Here is a 22,941-nt window from a genome sequence, read left to right as displayed (position 1 = left end):
GGGAGAGTGCCCAGCACAGGGCTGGCAGACAGGGTGCTCAGCCATCAGGAGATCCAAGCTCGGATCGGGGTACGGAGATGACTAGGCCAGGAGACGAGGCCTGGAGAGCTGGCTCAGAGTCCAAGCCGAGCAGCAGCCAGAATATCCCTGAACCACCTTTCTACCTGCCCAGGGACAACACATCTTTCTACCCATTCAGCAGGCTGGGTCTGGGGGAGGAAGAGAAGAAACTACAGGCACAGATCACCAATCCTTGGGCTCCTATCATTGCCAGTACACTCGCTCATCTTGCCTGAATTATGTCACAGGAATTTGAGGTTTTCAGAATTAACTCTGAGTGACCAAGAAAAGGGAAGCACCCTCACTCACAGGCTAAAAACACAGCCCCTTGTGCTCCATATGAGGAAGAAGAAGACACTAGAAACCAAGGTGGCTCCACTGGGCATCCTGACCTGCCAATTAGGCCTCCCCTGGCCAACTTTCAAGTGGCTTTGCTACCTTTACACCTTGGTGTATGTGCCCAGTCTGGGGCAGACCAGTGCTCCCAGTTTATGCCTGGCTAATCCTTTCATCTGAGAGCAAGGTCTGTCCTGCCGGGATCATAGTGCCACCTTCATGCTGAGGTTACAAGGTCCTAAGAGGTCTTGACCAGTGTAAACTCCACAGCCAGACCGGCAGGCTTACAGAAGTGACTGTGGCTAGACCAATGGTACTGCCAAAAGAGAAAGGGAGGGAAGTGGTCCTCAGCCCTGGGCCTCATGGCGCCCGGCACGAGACTGGGCAGGGATAGGCACTGAGTGGCGATTAGCTACCACGGCCTTAGAGGAAAAACTTCTAATACATGCCAGAAAAAGGAAATGGAAAATTCTTGCCCACAGTGTTTTCCCTGTGCCCCACACCCATCCGCCTTGGAACAGGGGCAGAGTTGGTGAAAGACCAGCCCCGTGCAGGGTGGGGAGGAAGCACTCTCTCAGAGTTCAAAGATTTCTGACTGCTCCCCCAGGGCCTAGGAGAGTGGGAAGTTGTGCATTTCTGGCCCAGCTGAAGGTGAGCTGGACCGAGGAGAGCACCTGTGTAACAATCTAAGGGACCTGGGAAGGTGGGCACACATGTTCCTGAATCTGGACATCCTGTCTACCAAGACTGCCTCTGCCTGTCCTTTGAGAGAGAGCAATAAACACTTCCTGGGCTCTCCTGCGAGACCAACCGTGAGCTGGCGGAGCTGGGAGCTGCCAGGAAAAGAAAGGAAAGTAACATTCAGATGCAGATGCTATCCCACTCAAACCCAATCCCACTCCAATAGAACCCAACCCAACTCTAGATGGGTGCACAAAGCACATTTGGAAAGATGAGGGGCAGGAGGGTGCAGGCGGCAGACCTGAGGGCAGGAACACATGGGGTCAAGGAGGGTGAGTGAAAGAAACGAGCGCAGTCAGGACACATGGCTTATAAAGGTGCTTGTGCACCTGAGTGCAGCAGTCACACAAGCCAGTTCCCCCGGTGTGAAAATAAACCTACTTGGGGCAACAAGGCCCCCCTGGACAGTCACAAAGCCCTTCCACAAAGACGGTGGACCAACTAGGCACACATACCCCAGGAAAAAAGCAGGTGGCTGGAGGCAAGCCCTATTGCCTTCTCCAGGGAATGAGCCCGGCCCGCTCATGGTCCATACGAGCAGCCTGCTCCTACAGGTCCTGCTCTGTTTAAAGGCATTCTTTTTTTTCCTCCTTGTTCTCGGGGCTCGTCAGGAAGCCTGCTTATGCACTCAACACATGCTGGGCCTGAACACAAGCCTGGGCTGGGAGCACCACAAGTCCCAGGGACCAACAGGGAAGACTCTTGGGAGTAGGAGCCTGTGAGGGCCCCATTGGTCCCACTCTGTGTCGCACCAGTCTCCTTCTGCACGTACCCAGCGCTCGCCAGTCAGATGCAGACACAATGCCATGTCCGCTTCTAAGTAACACCATAAAAAAAAAAAAAAAACTACCTTGAAGACATCAAGAGCCCCCAAAGGACCAGGACAGAAGCCTGGCAACCCAGCCATTCAGCGGGGCCCGACAGCGGGTAGGTTCTCAGCTCAGTGCATGGCATGATATGTATACACCCTGACAGAGAACGAATAGACAGGCCAGCCGACAGTGTAGAACCACCTGACCCCCAAGGGCACCCCAGAGGCCCCAGGCCCACACTGACCAGTAGGAGTTGATGATCTTGCAGAAGGCCAGTTCGCAGCACATCTTGAGGTTGCCCTGGTGCTCGGGGAGGTCAGCGGCTGAACACTTGCTTGGGTCCACTTCGCAGTTCTCATCCGACTCATACAGCGCCTTGATGAACTCCCCTGTGGCCAGGTGAGCAAGGCAGGGAGTGAGCGCCGGGCCAGCACTGCTCGGCCCTCGGCCCGCCGCCAGCCTGCACGTCCCCTACCTAGGGCGTCCTGCAGGTACTTCTGGCCCACCAGCTTGAGGTACTCCTCAATGGCCTTGGTGGCCAGCGTGTTCTCCCGGAAGATGAGATGCTCGTTGTCCCCGCAGCGGTCCACCTCTGACATCATCAGGTCTGTCAGGAAGTCCTGTGGAAGGAGGAGGTAAGCAGGGTACAGGACCAGGGGGCTCCAAAGGAGACGCCCCTGCTTCTCAAGGCAGCTCCCTCACCACTCAGGTGGCTGGTGGGGGTGGGGGGGCACAGCCAGGCTGAGGAAGGAGCCTGGAGGTGGTGATATCAGATAGGTTCGAGGATGGGGAGGTTAGAGTAGACACAAGCGTGTCACATGGGGCCACACAGCCTCATTCCATCATGCTCAGACTGGCTGAACTTAACCCCTGTTCAGTCCGAACCAGGCCTGGCAGGCGACCACAGAGGAGCTTGATCCTCTGTGAGGATAGACAGGTCTGCTTTGTGTTGGGGTACGGCCACCAGGACCAGGGGTTTTCCACTGACAGACCTGTTCTCTGCAGCCCCACAGCAAAGGAGGGGAGGACAAAGGTGACAGAGCTGCTTCAAGCTCATGCAAGCAAGACTGATGTCTACCTACCTGCTACCTAGTGCGCTACCTAGCTCTGGCTGGGCCAGCAGGCTGGGGCCCCTCAGGGCTGTGGGCCCCACACTGCCTCAAAGGGTAACTGGTGAACTCCTCACACACCAGGTCCCACACAGTGTTGAGGGAAGAGGCAGGTAGAAGAGCTCAGCTATGCTATCCCTAACAGTGGCACTACCCAGACAGCAGCTGCCTCACCAGAAGACCCGTCCCTTCATGTCCCCAGCCAACCTGTGCAGGGAGCACAGAGAAGAGGCAGGCAAGTAGGCAGAGACTCGTGGGAGAAGGCTAGCCGGCATGGAGCCGGTAACATGTCCAGCCTGAGCCAGTGTTTCCGGTGCTCTGGAAATTCCTTATTCTAATGTACCAACTTTGGGACTCTTTGAAATACAGAACCAAGCCCAGACTCAGGAGACCTAGCTGGCAATGGAAGGATGGAGAGATAGGAGGGCTTCACTGGGTTTGTGCAACCCTGGGATCTCTTCCTGATTTGTAGATGGCCTCTAGGGTCATCCTTGAAATCCTTTAAACAAAGGTAAGAGCTCCACTCTGGCTCCTGCCCAGCAACGAAAAAGACTAAAGCCTGTGCTGCGTCCCCACACCCGCTCCGAGCCACAGCCTTTTCCTTTTCCATTTGCTGTTTGTCAGCACCCAGCAGGCTCACCACTGACAGTACATCAGCAGTGTGGCCAGAGGTGTCCCAGGTGGCAGCTACAGGCAGCATGTCTGAAGGCGCGGACAGGTAACTCAAAAGTACAGAGGAAGGCGTGCTCCCCACTGATCACGTGATGGAGCCCCTCTCCCAAGGGCTGTCCTGTGGCAGTGCCGCCCAGCAGGCAATGGAGGCCATGGAGGACAAGAGATTTGCAACCAGCCTCCTGACAGGGTCTCTGGGAAGAAGAGGGCAAGGGGCCCCCATGGAGTCTTGCACCACTGTGCTCTGCCAGCCCTGTCGGGTGTGTGCCAGCCTCATTCCCCCACCCCCTTGTTGACTCTTGTTGAGGACTCAGGACCTTGACCCTGATTACCCTCCCCACTCCTATCACATAAGCCACTGGTTCTCAAACCACTGGGTCGAGGCCAAGCTCCTCAAATAGCCCTTGGGGGCCTATCCATGTCACCAAAGGCCAGCCTAGCCCAGGTTAAGCCTTCTTTCTTCCACCGGCTTTGGGCAGCTCCTCCAAGAGCGAAAGCATGGTAAAGAGGAGGTCCCAAAGCAATGTTCCACTGAGCTGGGCAGGTAGGATATGGTCTGCTTCCTAGGGCTACCCCTGCCCAGGAGCCTAGTTACCTCCAAAGCTAAGGGAGGAGGTGGAGGTACAGAAGCTGGGTGTAGCTTGCCAGGCTCATTTTTGGGGAGCGTCAGGATATAAGAGGTAGGATAGCTGGTCCCATCCAATAGCACTGAAGCAGGCCTGCCTACAGGGCTCTCTAGTCTCCATTTCTCTTAGGTTTTGGTGCTGGGCCAGCTCACTGTGTATGCATGCGTGTATCTCTGTATGCACAGGTGAAATCTCTGTGTCTGGTGTGAGGCTAAGGCTGTGATGGTGGTTCACCTGTTGGGGATATCAGTCAAACCCAACATGCCAGTGGCAACATGAGTTTGAGCTACGGGTTTGCTGCTCAGGCCAGTCTGAGGACAGTAGGGGAGACACTCGAAGGCAACCCTATCCCAGGACTATTGGGCTATGATCCATCTACAGCTTCATGTATGTGTTGAGAATCAGCCCTAGTAGGAAGCCCTTGCCTCGTGACAGGCCCCCGCTTAGCGAGAGCATCTGGCTGATCCATGCCCCTTCCACGGGCGCTATGTGACAGGCACCCGGCCAGGGCAGGGGTAGTCCCTGTCACTGGGCCTTCTAGTCACAGTGGGCCACACGCACCTTCACTTTGCCCGTGCTCTGCAGGATGTGCACCAGCGCGGACGCCATCTCCTCCTTGGTCTTGGCACTGAGGATGGGCTCGAGGGCTGCACACAGCCCCAGGTAGTGGTTGGTAATATGCTCGGCAAACTCCTTGTACATCTCCATGGGCAGGATGGTGATAGTCTGGTAGCGGGCCTTGATGCGGATCATAGGCCCGGGGCCTTTGCCACCCTTGGGGTTGGGCGTCACAACTGGATACCACTTCTCCACAAACTGCCGGCCAGCCACGGAAGCAGCAGGCAGGCTCACCAGGCCCAGGTAGCTGTTGCGTTCTTTCTTCTTCTTCTTGTCAGTCTCCCGGTATAGGTGGACGGTGACTGTGCGCAGAGGGGGCAGGTTGTGGAACTCAAAGTGCTCACCCCAGAAGACATTGTCCGTCTTGAGCTTGCCCGTGGTGCGGGCATAGAGCACGTCATCCAGGCACAGCTCACACAGGTACTTTTTCTTGGCTGGCAGGTCCTTGGCCTCAATCACCCAAAGCTTTAGGATGTGTTCCACGCGCCGGCTGTTGTCCTGTACAAGCACAGGGCCCAGGATGGTCAGCTGTGGCTGTCATCCACACCCTAGCCAGTACGGGAATCCGCAGTGTCTGGAAGGGACTCCCTGAGCCCCAGGAAAGGCTCAAGCCCTGACATGGGAAGGGGTGCTCACTGAACCTGGGCAGGTGTCGTACCCTGGGGTGTCACTTCACTTTTCTATAAACGTCTTGCTGGTCTATATGGGCAACTTAAGAAGTCACTACTGCTAAGGGCCCTTCCTTAGTGATGTCATGGTGACCAAGACCCAGCCCAGACCCACATACCACCTAGGGAGACAGACACAGGAGCAGGATTACAGATAGGGGAGCCCAGGGACAGGAAACTCAGAGGGGCAGACGTCAAAGCTAGAACATGGTGGATGAGTCAGAGTAAGCTACAGGTAAGCTGGGTTACAGGAGCTCCAGGCACAAGGACACAGGGCCTCAAGAGCCCCATCAATGCCCATCTCTGTGGTACAGCCCCCTCAATACATAGCTTTGGGAACAGGTCCAAGGCAGCCCAGTCATCTCAGCATGACCAGTTCAAACTCTTACAGGGTCTGTTTGGGGCCCTGCCTGCATCTAGGACCAGCCTACACCCAGGGATCATCCTTTCCATTTCCTCATGTCCCACCTCCATCTCTCATGCTCCAGTGGGACAAAGTGCAGGCCTACCTTATTGGGGTGCACGGCTCGCCGCAGGTTCTCCATCCACTTATCGCGTTCAGCTGCGGACCGGCAGGAAAAGCACTTACTTCCGGAAGATGTTGTCACCTGTCGGGACAGGCAGGACAGTGCTACAGTGGCAAGGACCATGGGGGGGGGGGTGGGGGGAGCCATGGGGACGACAGCAATGGAAGACCTCTGAGGCCACCAGGTATGCTCACTGGAAGGAAGCAGGACAAGGCTGACAATCACCCTGACAGCCCACATTCTGCTGTCCCAGAGCAGGACAGCAGCAGGAATGAGGCTTCTGCCATCAGGCTCTTTCTCCCCACTTCATGGCCCTCTTGTCCTAATAGGAAACCATCTTTCTGACTCTGACCTGAGACACGAGGAAAAACAGAATGGGATGCTAGGCAAGGAGGGTAAGCAGAATGAGCACCTCAGTCCTTAGCTGATACTTCCTGAGGATTCCTTTGCCCAGCAACAGTGACAACGATAGTCACAGAAGCCTAATTGTGGGCCAGGCCTTAGGGTCCCCTCCTGCTATAATCCTTAAACTCCTGTTTTGCCCAATTCCTGCTTACCCTGTGGTTGCCACTTAGACATCTCCTTCAGAAAGGAACCTGGCTCAAGCTGCTCCCACTCTGTCTGTTCTGCACCTGACACCACACCCAGGGCTCTACCGGGAAGCCAGCCCCAGCCCCCCGGCCTGCACACTGACCAGCAGCCCCTGCTGTGAAAAAGCTGTCGGGGACTGACCATCTCGGCCCATCCCGAGACATTCCAAGGATATCCCAGTTCAAATCCAGCCCACTCAGCCAAGAGTCTTCACCAGAGACAGCACAGAGCGGGCACAGGGTGTGCAGATATCAGAAGTCCCCAAATGGTGGCTTGTGATTTCCAAACTCATTCTTCTACTGATTATGTATTACTGTTTGGGTAAAGTAGGAATACTCCAACAGAGGTAGGAAGACAATATGGACAACAGAGAAGCAAGCAGGACCTCTCAGGACCATCTGCAGCACTTGTGACCTTGGGGCTGGCTTGTCTCAGCCTGGCTGTGTCATGACCTCTGACATCTTACCTTCTCTGGGCCACCGATTCTCCATCTTCCATGAGGGACTGCACAGTTAACATTAGGTAATGACCCCCCTAGGCTGGGTCGCTGACCCTGTGCTCTCAAACCTGGGCTCACAGAATGAAGGGCAGGAAGGTTTGGGCTCTCTGCAGACAGGGAAATATGCCCAGAAAAGGGGAACTTACTCCAATTCCCGAGCTTGCACTGGAGGTGAGACGGCCCGGAACATGGGCTCTGGGGTTTAAACCATTTTGTTGACTGGGGACCCAGCAACTTCACTTGCCAGCACAGAGAGCAGGCATGAAGGCTATCCCTCCTCCTAGCTCCCCCTTGCCTCCCATCAAAGTCAGAAGCTATGAGCAGTTTCTGGCCACTGTTCCCAAGAGCCTGTCCCCTGCTGAGGTCACCAAGCACTCCCAGGGGTCTGGAGTAGCCCCACCTGGCCAGGGACTGTGGTGGGACCTACTTCGAAGCAGTAGTCCTGGCCCAGGATGCTGCTGTGCACAGGCTTGATGACCACCTCTTCCTCCATGCTGAGGTCCAGCGCCTCCACTGCGCTGCTGGGGCTGAGCAGGGACTCGTGGGAGCGAGACTCCTTCAGCCTTGGCATCAGATGGGACCTGCAGAGGTGGGCAGGCAGAGTGTCAGGAGGGCCTGCCAGGGACTGGACTAAGCTAGTACTGGCTTGCCAAATCCCCTCCTCCAAACCTCAAACTACTTTGTCTCTGGAAAGGTTTGGGGAAGGGTATCAAATCCATTAAAGTTTGTGGGCCAGGGTCTGCCTTGATTCTCCAACAGTCCCAATGGCCCCAGTCCCAAGGAGTCTTCTGAATCTTTTTAACCTTCCCTGCCTTTTGCCTTGGTCTCTATCCAAGACCAGTGTCACTCACCGTGTCCCAACACTTGTCCAGACTGCTCCTGCTAGCAGAGCCCTTAATAATAATGACTGTTCTATTCCACAGCCCCACACAAGGCAGGAGAGTCCCTCCACTTGACAAATGAGAACAAGGAGACTGAATAGAAAGAATGCAACCATTTCTGCACGGTACCCCGAACACTGAGACTGTCTACCACCTGGGACTCCTGGGTCAGTGGGTCAGACTTAGGCCTGAGCTGAAGCACTGAGTTACCACCTGCTAACCAAATAGCCCAGACATGCACTGGCTCTAACACACTCAGTCTTGGACCTGAGCCTGCTGCTCACCTGCTGTACAGTTTTAGGTAAGTTACACCCATCCGCAACTTAGTTCCTCTGTGCATCACGTGGACACCTCATACTGCCCACTACCAACACCCAGGAGACCAGTCAGCCTTCAACCTCAGTCTTGCCATACTATCTGAAGCTTGCCTCTGAGAGCACTGAGGAAACAGGTCCAACCAGAAGAAACCTGTGGTATAGGCTCAAGATAGCTTGGAACCACGTGATTCCTCTATGGCTCCCCCAAAGCTTGTCGGTGCAGTCTGGGCTCACTGACACACAGAGCTGTGTCTCTACTCCAGGACCTTTCTGGATGCCTAGATCCCACAGGTGCACTGTGGCAAACCTCACACAACATGCCAACCCTAGGTGTTCAGACACGTTTATCTCCCCCTCAACATCAATGGTGCTAACACTGTGGAATTTGGGGGAAGGGGGGGTGTGCCTTTTTCTTGGCTAAGATCCAACCTGGGGCTGGGGCAAGGCAGCCTACCTTCCTGCTAGCTGGGGTTGCATACAGCAATGGAGAAGACACCCTGCCTTGGGTGTTCAAGAAGTTACCTCCTCTACGAAAAGCAGAAACCTACAGCCCCTTAGGCCTGGCAGTCAGACTTACAGTCTGTAGCCAGCCAGAATAGGCTGCTTTCTGGCTCAGCCTGGGAAACTCTGCCATTTGGATCCTAGGAGTTAGGGCAGATACCGGCCTAGAAGTACAAGGGGTACAGCCGGTAAGCTGGGGCCACCTCCTGCTTCAAGGCCTGGGAGAGAAATGGGCAGCTGCTTCAGAAGTGCCCTGGCCATGTCTAGAAAGACCCAAAGGCCCCAAACGGTCCTAAGCCCTGGAGTCCTAGGAGCCCAGTAGTTGCAAGCCAGACTCCCAAACCCAGGACTCAAAGCCTGTGGCTGCAGAAAGCTCCCACCTTCAAACTTTACCCTGCTGTCCCACAAACAAGCTGGCCACACCTTGGTGGGGAGGTCCCAGGCAACAGAGAAGGGGGCCAAGGGAAGCTCAGGGCCCTTAGACATCCTGGACTGCCCCAGCCCAACTGGCTATCAAAGCTGGGCAGCCTTGACTCTCCTACTTCCCCAGGGCTGCTGGAGGAAGAGACTGGAGCAGAGGGTGGGGCAGAAACTGCATCAGCCCAGCAGCCTGAGCTCACTGGATGGAAGATGGGGGAACTCCAGGTGACTGAGCACTAGCTGGTGGTAGGACCTGTAGTTCCTTCCTGCTCAACCTGGATTCTCTGCCAGCCACCCCCTCTCCTGGCCTTGACACACAACAAGCTCCCATGTTGGCTTGAGCAGGAAGTGCCCTGATAGCCCATCTTCAGGTCTGCTCTGCCTTTCTCCCAGGAAATAACTACACTAACAGAGTCTGGGCTCAAGGAGGGGCAGTCAGCACCCAGCATCAGTGCCTTATCTTTTCTGAAGCCTTCCTAGACTCCCAGGGCAGCCAATAACGCTCTTTTACCAGCCTGTGCCAAGAAAGTTGGTCAGTTGTCCCCCTTCCCAAGCAGGAGACTCCGTAAGTAAGCTGGGCCTGGCTTAACTTTCAGTTTTGGAGCCTCGACGACGTTTGGGGATCAAAGTCCCAAGTCCCAGTACTCCCACAGCCAGAGCTAGCAATGCCCGGAGGGGAGGTGGGCTGGGACTGGACAGACCTCCCTGAGCCCAGGTTTTGTAAACATAGCTGTTTCTGGGGAGAAAGAACACTGGAGAGGGGTTATTAGGGCACTTCCTGTTCCAGGCCAGTTCCCAAAAGCAGCACCTCAAAGTTCATCCCAGAATCTCCATAAAAAGGAGGACCTTGGGGGACTTAGCTTCTGTGATAGCACCGTGTTCCCCCAAGGCTCCAGCCCTCTCCATGATCTTCTCCAGTCCCCCCTGTGGTAGGTTCTCTAGGCCCTGTGACAGTCCACCCTCCAGGGACCTGAGGCCCTCTTCAGCAGGGAAGCTTGAGCCTCCTGGGCACGGGTTCCCAGGTCATTCAAGAGAAGGGGTGATCTGCTGACTTCCCAGTCTAGACCACAGCAGCAACCTCCCAACAGATGTGTCCTTTTATCCCCCCACAGCCTCGCTCCACTCCCCTTCTGCCCCCTCCCCGCTTGTAAGATAACTGAGTCCCAGAGGCCTCAAGCGCTTTGTAAAAGACCCTCACACAGTACCCTTCCGGGATCTAAACACAAACTCTGCCCTCTGGGGGATTTGGTGTAGGCTTTTTCTTCAGCCTCTTTCCTCTCATCTCCCTGCCTAACCAAATCCTTCTATCTCAAGGTCCAACCTGGGGCCCCCATGATGCTGTCCCTGGTCTTTCCCAACAACTTACGCCCATGCCACCTGTCCTACTCCATACTGCAATGCCTACCTGTCCCCTCACTTTAATTCTCATCATGTCCAGACTGACATTCTGTAAGCCAGAAAGGTGAAGTGTACCTGCCCAAGATCTCGTGGGAGCAAGTGACTGCATGGGATTTCACTCTGTGGGGGGCCAGGGCTGAATCTTTCAAGCGCTGCACAGTGGGGGCAGGGAGGGGAGTCAGGCTGCCTGCTGGGCGCAGGCAAGGGGGAGCTGCTGCTGGGAGCCAGAGCCAGCCCCCACAGCAGTTTATTGTGAGGGTGGGGCAGCAAGAACAACAGGACATTGTCCCAGCAGCACAGCCTTATCTGATAGCCTTCCAGCCAGCCAGCGAGCTGGTTTTCAACTCAGATCCTTTTTTTTTTTCCTCCTAAAAGGTTAGAGACAGAGCTCAGCAAACTCTCCACTATTTCAAGGAAAAAGGGAATAAAAAATCCAAACCAAAACTTGTTACAATTAAAAAGCTCTTCTTAAAGGGATAGAATGTGCAGGGATAGGAGCCAGAACACCAGCCAGCCCACAGTGAAAGCGTCAGATACAATGTTCAAGTCCCAGTCTCCAATCAAAAGGAAAAAAAAGGAAGAAAAGGAAACATGCTTTAAACTGCAGGGGAGAAGAGTTGAGAGGGCTGAGAATATGGCCTAGTGGCAAGAGTGCTTGCCTCGTATACATGAAGCCCTGGGTTCAATTCCTCAGCACCACATATGTAGAAAACGGCCAGAAGTGGCGCTGTGGTTCAAGTGGCAGAGTGCTAGCCTTGAGCAAAAAAGAAGCCAGGGACAGTGCTCAGACCCTGAGTCCAAGGCCCAGGACTGGCAAAGAAAGAGTGAAAAGAGAAGAGTTGAGAGTAAGAATGCCTCCCCTGGAAATAAGAGGTTCATGAATCTCAGAGGAAGAAAGGAGCTAGCTGCCTGAAGGCAGAGACCAGAGACCAGAACAGACCAATTCCAGCTCAGTCAGAGTCCTTCTAGCAGCTCTCGGAAGGGCCAGGCTCATTTTGTTTTAGAGAGAGTGGGTGTCCTGTTGCTTCAAGTATATGAAGCAGAAGCTGGGAGAGCCTGTTAAGATACTTGCATTGCTGGGGGCAGCTATGACAACAGGGTGGGGCAGAACAGGTAGCAGAGGTGAGCCCTTGGAGTACGTGTGCTGTGTACACACATCCTCGAGCATTCCTACAGGCACACGCACACACACACACATACACACACACTGCATATGAGGGCACACTACAGAAATGCAAAGACCGAGGGCCCAGGGTAAGCAGTGGCAGGAACAAACCCAGTCTCTCCCTGACAAAACACACAACTCTGATTCCTGTAAGTTTCCCATCTGGAAGTGAGCTAATGACACAATCTTCATAGAGCTGCTGTCCGGAGGCCTGAGGCAGTGTGCTCCAGAGGACAAGGGTCACTCCCTAACTGTGGCCTCTCTTTTCCCTCTCCTCGTGGCAACACACTGGTGGCTTGAGAGCTCAGGCACAGCTGTGAGAAACAATGAGCAGTGGACACACTGTCCATTAAGTTCCTAGGATGGGTTATGGCCGACACTGGAAAAACAGGAGAAGGACTTCCCAGCCTATTCTTGTTCTTTCCCTGTCCACTCAAATTCCTTATTTCTACTGCCCGCAAAACAAGAAGCAACCTCAAATATCTTCCTTTTTTTAAAATTAAAAAAAAAAAACAAAAACCCTGTAGTCAAATAAAAGGGACTGGGAAGAGGCCCTCAGCCTGCTACTATTGCGTACCACACCTCCATGCCATTACCTGGTCCTGAACAGAGAGAAACCTGGACAAGCTAAGGTTGGTGAACTTGCTGATTTGGGAGTCAGAAACCAGCAAATTCTCTAAACCCCCTCAGGTCCAGATACGCTCACCAGGCTCCTGCCTATGCAGCAGGCAGGCCCAAGCAGCAGTGCTGGAACTCTCTGCCCACGGCGGAAGGAGATCTCAGCGGGACACAGTCCTGGAACATGTCAGGATGAGGGCACTGACCTGCTGGGAATCCAGCAGCAGAACGTAAAAGGGCCAGGCCCCACTGGGATCATCCAGCACAGCCATCTCCCCAATTCAGGCTTGTCCTGCTGGCCTGGGAACCAGCTCCTAAGAAGGCCCAGTGCTGACTCCTGACCCAGCCGGGGCAGTGGAGGAAGAATGCAGCCGTCAGGGCCTTAGGAAGACTGAGCCTGTCCTAAAAAGGCAGGAAGGCTGGCTGCTCAGCTTGGGAAGCTTCCTGCTATGACAGGCCCGGAGGCACCGTCCAAGCACAGTCACCAGGAACCAATGTGATGGCATGCACATACGGACCAAGAGTGAAGGAGAGCCACACCCTGACAACCAAAACAACAGGGAGCAGGGAGGCTCAGGGCCTGACAGAAAATGCAGCCCGAGGCCTGGCACCAGTTGTGTCAGAGATGACCAAATGAACGACACTGTGGCAGCCTGGACCTAAGCACCTATTGCATGGCCAGCTATGTGACAAGCTATGTGACAAGTACAAACATCACTTCCCAACAATCTGGCACTGAAGGTGGCATCACACTAGCAGACGGAAGAGCGAGAGCTCAAACTAGGCTCAATGAGTCTGACTCAGGGGCACTACTGCCCCTAGCCCCCACCCAAGTGAATATAAAGGGGTCGATAGAGAAGATAGAGGACATATCTACTTTGCTGAAGTGGAAACTTGAGACCTAGAGGGAGTGGCCTGATGGATCACATAGCACAGAGTGAAAACTGGGACCTCTTTGGCCAACATCTGTTGGAGAGTCTTAGCTCCTGTGTCTCAAGCCTCCAGGCTTAGTGTCCAGCAAGACGCTGTCTATCTATGCCCCTCACCCACGGGAAAGTGGGGAGAGGCTGGCCAGGAGGTCCTGAGCTCCTGTCCGTTCCCATCCCCTTCCTTTCCCTAAACTCTGAACATGTTCCCCACTGTTGCTTGGCTGCTGTTTGGTCACCTGCTGAAGTCCTTCAGAGAACCATCAAGCCCCAGTCAATCTCTATAACAAACATACATGCGCAGGCAATAACTCACTGCCATCTGCTGCTGACCCTGGGCTGCAGGCTTGGGGCAACACGAGTGTGAGGTATGCTAATACTTTGGTGCCTGAACAGGCAGGAGAGGCAGCATTCAGCACCCCAGCCAGACCCCCATCCTACCCGTGTCAGTATAATCCGGCGGGCCTAATGGAGTTTGCAAAAGACATCTGGGATCACATTTACCTTTCCACATCTCATTTCCTTTTTAGGGGGGCACAGAAAGAAGAAACAAAAAAAAAAACTTTCTATCTAATCCCCCAAGTCATCCTGCAGCCTGAATAATTTCGGGTTTTTAATCAATAGCTGTCAGACTTGTCAAATTACTTTGGGGACCGCAAAGCAGTTTTTAAACATTCATAAACCTCGGTAGAACCGTGAAGTGTCCTGAATTTTAAGAGAAGAGAATCCAAGAGCACTCATAGAATGGGATGAGATTCCGGCAAATGGAAAGTAAGCTGTTGGCCAGAGGCCCCTCCTGCTGACAGCGTTAACCCCTCCCTGAGCCCCAGGAGAAATTCCAGGGAGTGAGACACCCCTAGGCCCTGTCTTAGTTGTCCCAGGGGAAGGAGCCCACCTACCCAGAAAAGCACTCAGAGTTCTGACCCCAGCCTCAACTACAGTCCCCTCCACTGGCCACACGGCTCAGGCTTCCCCGCCGTGGCTTGTCTAGATGTTCCAGTGTTCCCTCCCTGCAGGCAAGCTCGGAGAGTCGGGGTCCAGGACACACTCAGGCACTCGCCTGGTCCAACAGGTCATTCCACTGGGCCTGCGGCTGGTTTCAGACTGCCTCCCCAGCCCCACCTGGGACCGTAATCACCCCCAAGAGCAGCCAGCCTTGAAGAAGAACCCAGGCGGGGAATGATGATGAAATAAGAAATGAGCTAAAATGCCAATGCTCCCACTCCCCAGGAGGCAGTTCCCCCTCTCCCCCCACCTCCTCTAATTCTTCCCAGCCCTCCACCTCCAGAAGCCTTCTGTGGCCTGTGCTGGCCCTCTGCACGCATGCAGCATCTTCTCCCATCTTATCTCCACAAGAGCCAGGGCCAGCTGTTTCCCAGGGCCATGCTGTTCACATTAGTGATGGGCAGCCTGAGGACGAGCCTCTTCCCTAACCCCAGAGGACCAGGTTTCTGCTCAACCAAGGATGAGCCACTTGTCAACCATTTTTGGCACTATATTCTTTGATCCCTGGTTCTATGTGGAGAGGCTTCCTTTTAAAAATACACGAAAACTAAGCTCTGTGACTTTGGTTAGATTAACTCTGTTTTCTCATCTGTAGGACGCGAATGACAGCCACACATCTGTTGTGTGGGGGTCACCTGACATGAAATGCCTTGATACAAAGCCCCTACACACCCCTTGCTGGCTTCCACGCCCTGCGCAAGCCATTCCCCTCACGCATGGGTGATGCTCCTGGCTTCTCCCCCACTTGTGGCAGCTTCAGGCAGGAGGCCTCTCTCTCCCCCAACCAGTGGATCCTCCTGCCTGTCCGGTCCCCGCAGCTGGGCTCTCAAAAAGCTTCTTGGCCAACTCACACCAGACATCCTCACCTGCTCCATTCCTCCATCAAGAGCAGGTGCTAAATGAAGGCCAGGCCATTTGGGGAAGGGCCCTCAAGAACCCCATTTAAGGAGGGGCTCAGCTGAGAATAAGCTCTGGCACAATGCATGTCCTCAGGTGGGGTGGGGTGGGGTACCTCTCCAACTGCTGCACCGATGGGTGTGGAGGCACTTTGTGGCCACAGGGCCCCCTCCTCCTTAGCAGCCTGACACAGAAACACAGGGGCATCAAAAACACAAGCAGTTACGAGTGAATGAAGTACAACAGGCTCTGTGGAGAACTCAAATAGTATAATTCTTTAAAAAGACTAAGTCAAAGCCCAACAAAATAAGTACTAGGAAATGAGTACCTGCAAGCAGGGTGGTAGGGGCCAAGGGGAGAGGGGTAGATGAATGAAGTCGGGAAGGAAGAAAGTATGCAGTGAATAATTCACTGCATACACCACAAAAATAAGAAAAGTAAGGGAAAGGATGGGTCATGGGGGGATGAAAAAGTGGAAGGTAGTAACACAGATGAAGATGCACTGTATACATACAGTGCTTTGTTAAATGGCAAAGAAAATTCAATACCCTACAAACTTTTAAGAAGGAAGAGCAGGGGTGGGTCGGGAGGGATGAGTGAGAACGTTGAAAGGGGTGACATTGGTCAAGACGCACTGTCTTCAAAAACTGCTCTGTTGAATGGCAACTCCTTCGCGTAATTACTTAAAGACAATAAAAACATTTCCCCCAAAAAAAACCCAAAAAACCACAAGGGGAAAGTATGAGCCAAGGGAGCACAGGGCCCCTCCTGCAGAGCAGGCTAACACCTGCGCCCCTCCTAGGCAGGGCTATGTAGTAACTGAGGATTGCCAGGCAAAAGAAATGTCTGTCCCTCATACGGTGACCAGCGGGAGGCACAGGAGAGCGAGGGCGGGCAGTTGCTGGGGCTCCAGGGCCTTCTAGGCCACTGGTAAGGGCAAAAAAACACAGAAAAACAATGGCCAAAAAAAGAAAAAATACACACACACACAACAAAACCAAGAACACAGGAAGGGAAGGGGTGCTCCTACATACTTCTGCTAGCCTACATGACCAGTGGCTCCACATTTTTGTGAGCCCCAAACCTCTAGTTCCTATGCAGCAGTAACCACTGTTAAGGGAACTGAGGCGTGGAGACAGCCTTCAGCCCTCTGGTTACTCACATTCCCCAATGGCTGACCCGAGACTATGCTAGTATTATTTGCCATTTGTCACAAGGCCTTGCAAAAGATGGTGGGCAATCCTTGGTATCATGTAAAGTCTAGCTCCTAAGGCATGTCCCAAGCCTGTCCTACGGGCTCTGCTGGCTGCCTGTGCTCACCACCCAAGCCCCCTCTCCATTTGTGCCCTGATGTACAGACCACCACCCATCAGGCATAATGGGACCCCAGTAATCCTAGCACTTGGGAGGCTGAGGCCAGAGGATTGCAGATTTCAGGCCAGTCTGGGTTTCATAGTGAGATCTCAAAACAAAACAAATCACCACAAGGAAGTGAGGCTCGGAGTTACCGGCTAGCTTCAGCAGGGTAGGACAAGAGAGAGACCCTAGGCGCCACTCCAAACTCTTCTTTATGAACGCTTCATATTTGCACTCAAACTCCACTCCACTGATAAAATGTGCCAACGTTCAACTTAACACAGGAACACTGGGTTGCAAGTCCTGCTCTGTCACCTCGTGGTGAGGAGTGGAGGGAACATTTCTGGTGGGCAGTTTACCAGCCCCCAGCAGTAATGAGTAAGGGTGGTTAGAGACTTGGCTGAAATAAGCCAAAGTTCTCCTCTGACTTTCCAGCTGTGGGGTGCTTCCTTGTGAAGGCTCCCCTACCACAGTAACCTGGCTCTGTCAACTGTGCCAAACATCTCAGCTGGAGTCACAACAGGTGTCAGGCCCACATGTCAGCTCCAGCCCACCCAACAGGCCTGGGATGGATGGATTGGGGAGCAGATCTGCAAGGGAGAGAAAGTGAGACAAAGTCCACTGGGACTCTTGGGCGGAGATGGCAGCACCCCCAAAGCCCTGTGCAGCCCCACCCAACCAAGACTGCATGGCGCAGAGCAAAGGCCAAGCTCCTTAGCTTTGAAAACTCCAAGGAGTTACTGACATTTTTCAGCAAGGTGCCTGGGGCCCCACTGGGGAAAGCAGCAGTGATTCTAGAACAGGAATCAGCAGCAGCACTCCTTTTGATTCCCACTTCTGGCAAACCCACGTCCTGTGCTGATGGTGGCTAGCTGGGCAGAGTCACCATCACTTGCAAACTTCTGAGTGTCTCCCCAGCCCGGACACCTGTGACAACTACTCTGTACGCATGGCCCACTCAGTAGCCCTGAGGCTGGCAGCCTCGCTCTTTCCCAGCCTCCCTCATTCCTACCTCCACTCAGACAACTTACCGTCCCTCAGCACAGGCATCAGGCTGGGGACAGTGAGGCCAGGCCAGTGGCCTAACAGCTGGCTCTTTCTCATCAGCCCAAGCCGGTCCGGCCCCACTCTGATCCTAGACACAAGCATTCCAGCCCTGTCCGGCCCTGTCCGCTGGGACCAATCATGGTTAGTTAAACAAAGGCCATGTTCCAACTCGGCAATGTGCTTTTAAAGGGCCAGTGTCCCGCTTGGGCCTGCCGAGAGAACTTAAAGGTACAGATCACTCTATTCCTTACAGGAAGCAGGAAAACAAAATAACACCTCAAGAGTCGTGAGTATGATCAAGTTAGATGTCTTGAACTCCAAAAAGGAGCTTTCAGGTACAATGAACAAGGGTAAAAATCCAACTTTCTTTCACTCAAGGGTCCCAAAGAACACCAGAAGAAAAACAAACAAAAGACAAAACTAACTCTCAAGAGTAGAGTGGGAACTCAGTGCCACAGCTCACACTTGCAATCCTCGCCACTCAGAAGGGAATCCACAGCTTGATGTCAGCGGGACAGGAAAAATGCAGGAAACAACATCTCCAATTCATCAGCAAAACACAGGGTTGGAGGTGTGGGTCAAGTGATAAGAATGCCAGCTGAATAATCAAGGAGGCCCTGAGTTCAAACCTCAGTGCCCTCTCCCCCACAAATAGAGAGTCAAACTGACCATTAAAAAACACTCACTGTGGATCAGGCACAGTGTTTAGCACCTCTAGCACTTGTCTCTTTCATTCCTCACAAGTGCTCAGTCAAGCAGTGCCACCCCCACCCCAATCTTCCAGAGGGGCAAGCTGACATCAGCAGAAGGCTTTGCTCAGATTCCACCCTCAAAGTCAGCTAAGATGGGCCTTTCTCCCCTGTTCCTCCCAGGAGACCATGCCCTCCCTCTCTTAACAGGTCTGACCTAGGTCCATGTGCCCCCATCTGCTCCAGAATCTTTCTCCAAAGAGAAAAGAAGGCAGGAAGATCATTTGTTACGCTTCCCAAGTGCTGGGCTTTCAGGCTGAGCCTCCAAACCCTGTGAGTCCATTCTGCCATTTTCTCCATCTTCCAGATGAGAAAACTGGGAAACATGATTTGTGACAGCAGGAAATGAGACACAAATGTCACGAGAAGGTAAAGGAAGGAGGAGGAAAGAAAAAAAGGCATATCTTCCACTTGCGGGAGTAGGGGCACTTCATATCCAGGCCCCTCTGGGCAGCAGGTGAAGGAAAGAGTCCTTCCAAACCCATGGCTGCGCCTAAGGAGCCAGTCCACAGGACTGGAGGGCAGGCATTGGAGAAGGGAAGAGTAGAGACTTGACTGGCTTTAGTATGAGGGCCAAGAAGTAGGACAGGAAGAATGGGCCTTTCTGGCCCTGGAGCCAGTGGACTCAGTGGGTGCTGTAGAAGAGTTACAAGTCAGACCCGCCAGTCAAGGATTGATCACCCTCACTGTGTTTTCATAGAGCAAGGAAGTCAAATGAGCTTGAGGATATGTAGTCCTGAAGCCAGACTATGAGTTTGAATCTGGGCTTTGCTGCATGCCACTGGTGTGGTCTCAGACGAGTGGCTCGGGCCTCCCTAGTTCCTTCTCTGTGAAATGGGCTACTTCCTCATAGTACTTACATCCTGGATTGCTGGCAAGCTACAGAACAAAGCCTGGCTCTGAGCGAGCACTTGGCAAAAGGCAGTTTCCAGGCTAGATGGAAGGCCCTGGCCCAGGGTGTGCTGGGAAGAAAAAGAGAGAAGAGAGAAAGAATGCCACATGACAGGTCACATTTTTTCTCTGGGAAAGAACCCTCAGGGATTTTCTGACAGGACCACTCTGTGCTACCTCCCAGATGGCCACGCGTTCCCAGGAGACAAAACCTGTGGCCAAATCCTTTGAAGCCTGCCTCGGTGCCCTGCCCCGACTCATGAAGGTCTGTGGGGCAAGAGGGAAGGAGATCCAAAGCCTCGTAAGCCTGCCAGAAGGCCGCAGAAGGCCTTTCCTCCCCAGGTGGAGGCCCCTACCCTGGGCCTCCTTTGGGTCTGTCTCCTACTCTGAGTGTCTCCCATGGCATGTGGCCCAAGGCAGCTAGCTTTGCCCAGGAGTGCTACATCAACCACAAAAATACAAGCCTCCACAGCTGCAGCACAAACAGCAGTCCCTGAAGCACTCCAAGGTCTGACAAGGTTCAAGGCCTACCTTGGCTCATCCTCTTGGAGCCAGAGGCATTGCATTTGGTGTCTATGTACAGAAGGGGTGTTAAAACACCAGAGTGGTCAGAGGCAGGGGGAGTGTCAGGTAAGCCCTGGCAGGCCACACAATTGCAATTCCTGTGCCTTAACTTAAAGAAGTAAGGGGAGATGTGGTTTGGGGAGTGTGCACGCTCTGTGTTTCCTAGCAACTGCAGCAAATGATAAGTCCTTTCACTTTCCTGAGCCTCAGTTTCCTCATATATAAAATGAAGTCACACAGTGTCTTTTGCACATGAAAAAACATTGGTTAAACAGATGCAGAAAAAGCACTTTATAAACAAACCAGGAACCCTGAAGACTCAAAATCATTCAACAGTCATTCAACAATCAGTGATAACACACCAGGGATCCATCAGACTTTAGGCCGTCCCCAGCCCTGCAGAGCAAATTAAACACACACTCACACTCTCAAGAACCAGCCATGCTGGGGGAGGTAAAGGTCCTAGCCACCTCCAAAATAGTCTATGAAAGACTCCAAACACCTCTAGAAGCACACAAAGAGACCTGCCAGAGAAGGGCCATCAGTGTGTAAAGTCGACCTGGTGCTCTAAGATAAAGATTCTTGGCGTAGATGAAGTGCTATGATTAGGGGCCTAGGGCCCAGAGAGGGAGAGATTGGGCAAGGACAGGGGATAAAAGGTGATAGGAGGAACAAGACAGTCAGCAGCCTCAGTATGAGTACAAAAGAGTGAGGTATACACAAAGCAATTAGTGGGCCAATTATGGCGGGGGGGGGGGGGGGGGGGGGGAGATCATGTGTCCTTGAACCAGCCATCTTTGAGGATTCTGATAAGAGAATTTTAATGTAGGTCTAAGGTTAATATCTACAGGGTAAGCCACGGTCACCAAAGATCACTGACAGGGAACATTAAAGACCCTCACTTGGCCTCCCCACCCCACCACCCCAGCTTCTGACTGCCCTGCCCTCCCTCCCGCTGCTGCCCACCCCCCCCCACACACACACCGCCTTTCCTAATCATGGTGTTTATTCCGACCCCACTGGTCCTGCTTCAGGTCACCAAAGGCCTTCGTCCTGCAGGGGCCAGCTCGCCCCTTCAACACCCAGGCCTTATAGGCTTCCTCTCCTCCACGTGTGGGGATTCTCGGGGCTCTGGTTCTGAAGGCATCTTCCCTAGCCAAACACTTCCCCCTCTGGTGATCTCATCCACTCCTATGGCTTTAAATACCGCCCCCTCCCCCCCAGTTCTCAGGACTCCTAAATCTGTATCGCCAGCCTCCCCTCCTCTCAGCTTCAGACTCCTAAATGTTGGCCCACAGCTCATGCGTCCTCAGGCCTGACAAGTCTTCCATGGAGCCTGTCTTATAAGGGGGCCAGGAGCCTCTTAGCTCAAGATCACACCCTCTGCCCTCACCTTCAGAGTCCAATCTACCAGCACACCCTACTGCCAGTGCTCTGAAACCACTGGGGCCCTGGCAGCCCTCCTGCCCCTGGACTGCACCCATCTACTCAGCCAGGAACTGTGTGTTGGGGGGGGGGGGACGACTTGAGAAACACAAAGCACATTTAGCCCCTTGGTAAACCTTTGATGATTCCCTAGGACTAGCTGGCAGGCGTGCCCTGCCTTCCCTCTGACTTTATCCAGCAACACCTACCGAGGTCCCCACACCTGCTTCTCCTCAGGGACATCACACTTGCTTCCTGGGCAGGTTTTGCTCTCCTCCATTCTCTGAATAGCTGGACATCTCTTGGAACTCCTCCTTCCCCACAGCCCGGCCCACAACAGGCCCTGCCCCACCCCCATTACTCCTCAGGGAAACATGTGGCTTGTTTCCTTCATAGCATCAGAGCCCATTCAGCCAGCAAACATAAGTGCAAACTATGTGCCAGGCACTATTTTAGGCAAGGGAACTTCACCCAACGGGAATCACTCTGTTTCTCCCACCACAAGGTAAGCTCTGTGTGGCCAAAGGCTACGGCTGTTTTGTGTGTCCTAAGAGAGAATCTGGCATGGCATAAACTTAGCATTTACAAACCACATAAGCAAAAACAAGAACCAGGGCCTTTATTTCGTTCCCAGCCAAGGAACCAACCCCAGAAAAACACCAAAAAAATCAAGAATCATGGTTCTGTGTCCCTATGTTTTCCCTAGGGCCTTGGGGTATGAAAGAAGTGTTCACCTCTCCCCCAAATCTTTGAGAGGAGGAAGAAAGTAAATGTATTTTAGAGCTCGAATGTTTTGGGGTTTTTTGTTTTTTGTTTTGGTTGGTCGTGGGGATTTGAACTCTGGGCCTGGTCACTGTCCCTGAGCTCTTCAGCTCAAGGCAAGCACTTGAGCCACAGAGCCACTTCCAGTTTTCTGGTGGTTAATTGGACATAAGAGTCTCACGGACTTTCCTGCCCATGCTGGCTTTGAGTCACGATCCTCAGATCTCAGCCTCCTGAGTAGCTAAGATTACAGGCCTGAGCCACTGGCACCCAGCTAGAGATCTCGGATGTTCTTTGCTCAAGCAGGAAAAAGTAAAAAAAAAAAAAAAAGATCTGCTCCAAAAGCCCCTTACTTTTTATTAGTGTCTGGATCAATAAAAGTTTTAGGAGTAAAGCTTCTCTCCCACAATACTAACTGCAAGACACAGACTCGGATTATTAAATCTGTCTGGGAAAGGCAGTGGCAGGCAAGGACGGAGGGCGTCAGGGCAGCCGGCAGCTTCACCTCTGTCCTTGCCTGGGCAAGGGGCACCAGGCTAAGAATGTAGGACGTGGGGTACTCTTGGCTTGGCAAGCTTGCCCACCTTCCCAGCCCAGAAGTTCCCCTGGCTAAGTGAAGTTAACAGCGGATCCTAGGAGACCCATCTTCCAGGACCCTCCTCCACCCCCACCCCACGCCTTCCTCTGCGCTGTGCTCTAGGGCTGTTCCCCAGTCCCTGGGGGGGGGGGGGGGGTAGGGGACGGGTTAGCTCTGTAGGTC

General features: G+C 53.5%; 1 protein-coding gene across 15 annotated transcripts in view; it reads right to left on the bottom strand.

The window, feature by feature from the left end:
- LOC125348051 (DAB2 interacting protein) overlaps positions 1-22,941 on the bottom strand; it is a 168,070-nt gene that overhangs the window by 16,138 nt on the left and 128,991 nt on the right. For 11 of the 15 annotated variants that reach the window (XM_048341019.1, XM_048341004.1, XM_048341109.1 and 8 more), the window contains 5 exons: positions 7,687-7,840; positions 6,152-6,250; positions 4,918-5,472; positions 2,425-2,569; positions 2,194-2,338 (listed from right to left, as the gene is read on the bottom strand). In XM_048341019.1, the coding sequence (XP_048196976.1) occupies positions 2,194-2,338; positions 2,425-2,569; positions 4,918-5,472; positions 6,152-6,250; positions 7,687-7,840 (1,098 nt within the window). Of the gene's footprint in view, positions 1-2,193; positions 2,339-2,424; positions 2,570-4,917; positions 5,473-6,151; positions 6,251-7,686; positions 7,841-8,433; positions 8,796-17,774; positions 18,916-19,399; positions 19,502-22,941 lie in introns of those variants that run through there. The other 4 variants (XM_048341031.1, XM_048341039.1, XM_048341094.1 and 1 more) reach the window with 3 other exon arrangements.

Source organism: Perognathus longimembris, chromosome 1 (assembly GCF_023159225.1).
Source record: "Perognathus longimembris pacificus isolate PPM17 chromosome 1, ASM2315922v1, whole genome shotgun sequence".
Lineage (NCBI taxonomy): Eukaryota > Metazoa > Chordata > Mammalia > Rodentia > Heteromyidae > Perognathus > Perognathus longimembris.
Note: the sequence above shows the minus strand (reverse complement) of the source record. Positions and strands in the feature narration are given on the sequence as shown.